The 7,234-nt window shown below is 44.9% G+C and overlaps 1 protein-coding gene across 1 annotated transcript; it reads left to right on the top strand.

The window, feature by feature from the left end:
* The first annotated feature begins 850 nt into the window (after positions 1–850).
* On the top strand, positions 851–1,901 carry LOC130139893 (uncharacterized). The gene has a single exon (XM_056317846.1). The coding sequence runs from the start codon at positions 994–996 to the stop codon at positions 1,738–1,740; it is 747 nt and encodes a 248-aa protein (XP_056173821.1). The 5' UTR covers positions 851–993; the 3' UTR covers positions 1,741–1,901.
* Positions 1,902–7,234: the final 5,333 nt, after the last annotated feature.

The raw sequence follows: 7,234 nt of genomic DNA, 5'->3' as shown, positions 1-7,234 counted from the left end.
GGGCAAGGCTAGATCTAGACGAGCCGACTGCGAGTGATGACAAAGATGTAGCTTGGGCCAATTGCGAGCAACGCCGGAAGGGGTGGAGATGGTGGCCGGAGGTGTAGCTAGGGCCGACTGCAAGCGATGCCAACTAGACAAGGTGGTGTTCTGTGATGGAGGAAGAAGAAGAGAAAAATCATATTTTCTTTTTCCGCGTCAGCAGCCACATGCCAATAAGTTATTGGACATGAGTAAAAAATGCACGCCTCATGAGATGCTGACGTGGTGATATCAAAACCTCTGGATACTTTCTCTTCTAGAGACTAGCATCAGTTCAACCATGAAACAAAGAGTTAGATAAAATGTCCCTAATTAACGTGGACCATTATCAAATCCAAAGATTAAGTGATCAAAGTATTTTCAAGGATCATCTCATTACAAAGTTGGACTATACTAGGAATTAGTATATCTATTGTTGTCGCACCTTTTGACACAACGTAATGTATTTCTGGAGAATGAATATCCAATCGATCCTCGACATGTTTTGATAAATTATCATCGACACTCTAATTCTTGATGATAAAAAACAAGGGAAGTAGAGAAATAAATTGCTTGTAAGTTAAAGATGTGTTTAAGATCATGCTCATCATGCTCTTGCGCGACGGATCCTTTGTTTCTTTAATATTTCGAAATTTCAAATATATCCTCCATTTACGTATTTTCTTATGGTTATGCACATATTTGGCATATGAAGTTAGGCCAATCCATGGGGTTGGAGTGCATGGAATTCGAAGCTACCGCATGCGTTGACCTCAAAGCACAATCTCCAATCTTGACGCATCCTCCAAAGGGGGACGACAAGCCATGCCAACCTCGTCCTTGCTGCAACTTCAGGTTCCTTCCTTTCTGCATTCACTCCACCTCCGTTCTTTAACAGGCCATGGCATTCGCCTTTCATGTCGACCCCGGTTGTCCTTAACAGTGTCTCTACACATTTGCGCAAGGAGCAATATGAACCCGAATAGCATTGCCGGATCCTCTCAAATAGTTCAACCGCAATCGAGCGCTTCCCCAGCCTTTGGAACAGTCGAATCGTCGATAGGAGGCCTTGTCAGAAGCTGGAACCGGAGGCGGAAGTGGCAGCTCTTCTTCGGCCCTAGAGGATCGCACAACTTGAGCACAGACACGAACACCACGAACGCAAACATCGCGACATGGCGGACCCGCATAGCGAAATTCCTAGACTACAACTCAGCCCACATCGTTTCCATGTTCTTGCTCCTTGTGGACACGATCATCACCTCCTTTGAACTCTCTTCTTCTTTAAACAAAGCGTGCCCGAAAACCCAGACCAAGGCTCGGGAGCCTTGGTACCACTGGGTGGGCATTGCAATCTTGGCCCTCCTCTCTGCCAAGACATTGGCTCTTGCCGTCGCATTGGGGGGCTCATTCTTTCGGCGGCCGGGCTACGTCATCGACGGGCTGGTGGCCGTCGGGGCCTTGTTCTTGGAAGCGCTCTTGGAGAAGAAGGGTGGCGGGCTGATCGTGGTGGTGAGCCTGTGGCGGATCTTGCGGGTTGTTGAGGGCGCGTTCGAGCTGAGCGACGACGCCATTGAGGCGCAGGTCGAGAGCATCTTGAACGAGTTCAAGTCCCTCCGCCTAGAGAATCAGAGGCTGCGAGAGGTGGTGGATCAGATGAACGAGAGGATAGAGCAGCTAGAAGACGATTTGGCGCAATGCGTGCGTGCATGTAACTAGGGCAAAGTGAGAAATAACGAATGAAATGGAAATGGAAATTTTAGGAATAATGACAAGAATGCTTTATTACAAAACTTGTTTGTAGAGTGCTGTTGTAAAGTCATGCTGAATGCGAGCAACTTGGTTAATTCAATAAAATAACACAACTTAGAATTGTCGCACACTTTGTTTTATCTCTTGGACCTAAGCAAGTTTTTGAAAGGTTCAATTTTAGTCCTTATTCGGACCTCGGAATCACCGAGATGTAAAACTCCTCAAGAATATTCCCTCTTACCAGGGAAAATTGAGAATGCAAGGCGTGCGGACACTAACACGTTAAAATAAAAAATACATCCGTTGAGCCCATGCCACAAGATTGAGATAGGTTACGGAGGTTCTTGCGAGAGTGAAAGCTCCTTTTTTTTTATGAGATTAACTCTTAACTGAACACCGAGGAACCAAGGAAGGCATTGCATGATTAAAGAAATTTTTGTCATGATATTGAAAAGGTTAAAATAAAGGGTTAATACCACGAAAAACCCTAAACTGGTACACTTGTGACACATTTACCCCAAACTATTTTTTTGACCATAAAAAACCCCAAACTGGTACACCTGTGACAATTTTACCCCAAACATACCACAAAAAATCCTAAACTGGTACACATGTGACAATTTTACCCCAACTAATTTTTAATATTATTTTTTTGAATTTTTTTGAATTTTTTCTTTTTTCTTTTTCTTTCTTTTCTTTTTTTTTTTCTTCACTTCAACCTCTGGCCGGTCGCCGGTCCGGCGACGGGCCAGAGGCGGAAGCCGGCGAGGGCCGCCCTCGGCAGGGCCCGCCCTCGCTCGACTCGGCAAGGGCGACCCTCGCCGGATCTAGCGAGGGCGGCCCTCGCCGGCGTCGAGCGAGGGCCGTCCTCGCCCGACCCGGCGAGGGCCGCCCTCACCCGACTCGGGCGAGGGCCGTCCTCGCCCGCCCGGGCGAGGGCCGTCCTCGCTCGAAGCCGCGAGGGCCGCCCTCGCTCGGCGCAGCGAGGGCCGCCTCGCCCAACGCAGCGAGGGTCACCCTTGCCAGATCCGGCGAGGGCAGCCTCGCCTGAGTCGGCCGAGGATCGCCCTTGCCCTGGGCGGGCGAGGGCGGCCCTCGCCGGCTTCCGCCTCTGGCCGGTCGCCGGACCAACGACCGGCCAGAAGTTGAAGATAAAGAAAAAATAAATAAAAGGAAAAAATAAAAAAAATAAATAAAAATTCGAAAAAAATAAAAAATAATATTAAAAATTTAATTCAGGGTAAAATTGTCACATATGTACCAGTTTGGGGTTTTTTGTGGTAAGTTCAGGGTAAAATTGTCACAGATGTACCAGTTTGGGGTTTTTGATGGTCAAAAAAATAGTTCGGGGTAAAATTGTCACAGGTGTACCAGTTTGGGGTTTTTTATGGTCAAAAAAATAGTTTGGGGTAAATGTGTCACAAGTGTACCAGTTTAGGGTTTTTCGTGGTATTAACCCTCAAATTAATTCGATCGAGTCCTAAAGTTAACACCGTCTAATTTTCTAACGGAAAATGGTAACGTGGCACTGACGTGTCTTATTTTATTACTTTTCTTGAGACACGTGGCGATGATGTGGTGTCCAACAAGCGCCACGTCAGAAAAAAAATATAAATTAAATTAGAAAAAGCTATAAAAATTAAAAATTAAAAAAGAAGAAGAAAAAGAAGAAGAAGAAGAAGACCCAACTAGAAAATGTGGCGGTGGCCTCGCCCTCGCCGGTGACCACGGCTGGCAACCCTCGCTCAGATCTAGGGCGAGGGTCGTGCCCTCCCCCAGATCAGGGCTGTAGGCCCTCACAGGGGGCTCGCTCGGGGTAAGCGAGGGTCGCCGGGTTTTGGGAAGGCCCAGGCAACCTCCGCTGGCCCTTCCCGGTGGCCGCCCTTCTCGGCAGCTGTGGCGGCGGCCACCAGCGAGGGCTTGGCCACCGCCACAATCGCTGGTTGCGGTCTTCTTCTTCTTCTTCTTCTTTTTAAATTTTAAATTTTTGTAGCTTTTTTCTAATTTAATTTATATTTTTAAATTTTTTTTTGACGCGACGCTTGTTGGACGCCACGTCATCGTCACGTGTCTTAAGAAAAGTAATAAAATAAAACATGTTAGCACCACGTCAGCATATTCCATTAGTAAATTAGACGGTGTTAACTTTAGGACTCGATTGAACCAATTTAACAAGTTTTAGAACTCCATTGTACTTTTTGCAAGTTTTAGGACTCAATTGCACTTTTGTGACAAGTTTTAAGATTTCTAGTGCGCATATCCCATAACTCAATTAAAAAGTTGATAACCAAAAAAAGTTAATAAGTTAATATGATAGAAGTTGGTAAATCATTCTACTCTATGACAATCTTATATAAGATTAGCAAATTCAAAGCATAATAAGTTATACAATAATAAAAGTTAGTAATTCAATCAAAACATTTATAATTTGCAAACTCTCAGAGAATATTGGTAATTTCATCTAAGTAAAGATAAGTTACCAATAAGTTACTTGAAAAAAAATTCAACGGTGATTTTATTTGCCGACGATTTTTTCACACTTACCGACATGACCTGGAAACAAATCCGTAGTTTTTGTCATGGAACAATAGATTCTGCTTTATATACAAGTGAATATGACATAACAAAGGATAGCGCAAAAACTCTTATTAATCATGCCTTAAAGAGATACTTTTGTTTGAAACGCAACATAGAATGTTAACAACCGTTACAATTTTAAAATGATTACACAAAGCACAACGAGAAAATATTTGTGCATCATTTATTTTAGGGTTAATACCACGAAAAACCCTAAATTGGTACACTTGTGATACATTTACCCCAAACTATTTTTTTGACCATAAAAAACCCCAAACTGGTACACCTGTGACAATTTTACCCCGAACTATTTTTTTGATCATCAAAAACTCCAAACTGGTACATCTGTGACAATTTTACCCTGAACTTACCACAAAAAACCCCAAACTGGTACATATGTGACAATTTTACCCTGAATTAAATTTTTAATATTATTTTTTATTTTTTTCGAATTTTTATTTATTTATTTATTTATTTCCTTTTATTTTTTTTTCTTTATCTTCAACTTCTGGCCGGTCGCCGGTCCGGCGACCGGCCAGAGGCGGAAGCCGGCGAGGGCCGCCCTCGCCGGCGTCGGGCGAGGGCCGCCCTCGCCGGCGTCGGGCGAGGCCGCCCTCGCCGGCGTCGGGCTAGGGCCGCCCTCGCCGGCGTCGGGCGAGGCCGCCCTCGCTCGCCCGGGGCAAGGGCGATCCTCGGCCGACTCGGGCGAGGCTACCCTCGCCGGATCCGGCAAAGGCGACCCTCGCTGCGTTGGGCGAGGCGACCCTCGCTGCGTCGGGCGAGGCAGCCTCGCCGGCCCGGGCGAGGACGGCCCTCGCTGGGCGGGCGAGGCGGCCTCGCTGAGTCGGGCGAGGACGGCCCTCGCTCGGCGCCGGCGAGGGCCGCCCTCGCTAGATCCGGCGAGGCCGCCGTCGCTAGATCCGGCGAGGGTCGCCCTTGCCGAGTCGAGCGAGGGCGGCCCTCGCCAGCGGCTGCCGATGGCGACCCTCCCCGGCTTCCGCCTCTGGCCCGTCGCCGGACCGGCGACCGGCCAGAGGTTGAAGTGAAGAAAAAAAAAAGAAAAGAAAAAAGAAAAAATTCAAAAAAATAATATTAAAAATTAGTTGGGGTAAAATTGTCACATGTATACCAGTTTGGGGTTTTTTATGGTCAAAAAAATAGTTTAGGGTAAATGTGTCACAAGTGTACCAGTTTAGGGTTTTTCGTGGTATTAACCCTTAATTTGACAAGTTTTAGGACTCGATTGTACATTTTACAAATTTTAGGACTCAATTGCACTTTTGTGATAAGTTTTAGGACTTCTGGTGCACATATCCCTTAAGTTATGTACCAACTTTCAAATATATATTTTTAATTTATCAAATTTACTATTGAGTTATATCTTTAGGTTAGCAATCCCTTGCTTTCACATCGGGTTGCTAACTCTTATTTTAATTACTAATCCACGTCTGTGTGGGTTTTTCCTTTCAAAAAAACAAGCGAGGTCTTCTTGTCATTTACAAACTTTTATTTGCAACTTAACAACGCTTTAAATTTACCAACCTTAATTAGAGTGATTCACCAACTTTACTCCAACTAGATTACGTACTAGTTTTGTTTACCAACTCTGACTTACTTGCCAAGTTTATAGTTACTTTAATGACTAATTTTTCTTATTTTTTACCAATTTTTATTTATCTTTTTTTAGACAACGTCTTCAATTTACCTACCTCTTTTATCATGCTACTAATTTTAATTTAAGTAGTCTATCAAATATTTTTCCGATTGATTTAAGCACTTTTCGAATTACCAACTTTCATTTTGAGTTAGTTATCAATGGTATTTGTTTTTCTAAATTTACCAACTTTTTATGAGGGTATAAAACTTGAATAAATTTGGTAAGTCATTCAAATAAAAATGAGTAACTTCATATAATAGTTAGCAAACATAACGTGCTGGTAAATGTAAATAAAAGTGGATAAAATATTAAAAAAATTGGTCAGAGATAAGAGAAGTTGGTACTTAAGAAAAATCAAATAAATGTTGATAATTAACTCTATTGAGATTCAGGCTCCGTTTTTCCTTTAAAATGTAACATTTTTTTTCTGGAAATATTTTTTAGGAAGTTATTTTCCAAGATAATGATAATATTTTTCGGTGTTTGGCCGAAACCCGAAAATGAACTGGAAAATATTTTTCAGCGTTTGGTTAGGAAAATATTAAATAGACATACCTTATTTTGGTGCTAATGACTTGCGCATGGGCAATTGAAAAATCAAGTACGGGCAACAAGGTCCCGAGTTCGGCCTTGATGGACCCTGACTTGGGCATGGGTACCTGGGTCCCAGGCACGAGCTCATGCATCAATCCCAAGTCTAGTATGGATGGACCTAGATGATGAGGATCATGGCATGGGCTCCTGGGTTTCCGGCCTAGCCTCGATGGACGCGAATGCAAGTGTCTGGGGCTTGGGCATGGGCACCGAAGTCTCGGGCCCAACATTGATGGACTCGGCGCCGACCTTAATGGACAAGGTGCGGGCGCCAAGGTCTCAAGCCTCGATCAACACGGGTGTGGGCGCCGGGGTCCCGAATCCAGCCTCAATGGACCTGAGCCCAAGCACCGAGGACTCGGGAACAAGCGGTGAGGTCCTGGGCCTAGCCTCTATAAACATGGGCTTGCTTACTAGCACCTAGGTCATAGGCCTGACCTTGATGGACTTGGTCTTGGGCGTGGGTCTCGGGTCTGAGTGCTGTGGACCGATGCTCGTCCTCAATGGACACATGCCCACAACACTCGGCCTTAATGGACTCATGACCGATCACTAAGGACCTCAGCATAAGCACTGGGGTCTCGGGCCCATCCCTTGTGGGCACGGGTTGAGTCGCCGAGGATCAAGGCAACA

The sequence above is a fragment of the Syzygium oleosum genome, unplaced genomic scaffold (assembly GCF_021117445.2).
Source record: "Syzygium oleosum isolate NSW1041296 unplaced genomic scaffold, Sole_v2.1 Sole_v2.01, whole genome shotgun sequence".
In the NCBI taxonomy this organism is placed as follows: domain Eukaryota; kingdom Viridiplantae; phylum Streptophyta; class Magnoliopsida; order Myrtales; family Myrtaceae; genus Syzygium; species Syzygium oleosum.
This window is presented reverse-complemented; position numbering and strand designations above follow the sequence as displayed.

Bases quoted from the DNA above. Each gene is read 5' to 3' on its own strand.
- LOC130139893 (XM_056317846.1), top strand. From the start codon at position 994: ATGAACCCGAATAGCATTGCCGGATCCTCTCAAATAGTTCAACCGCAA.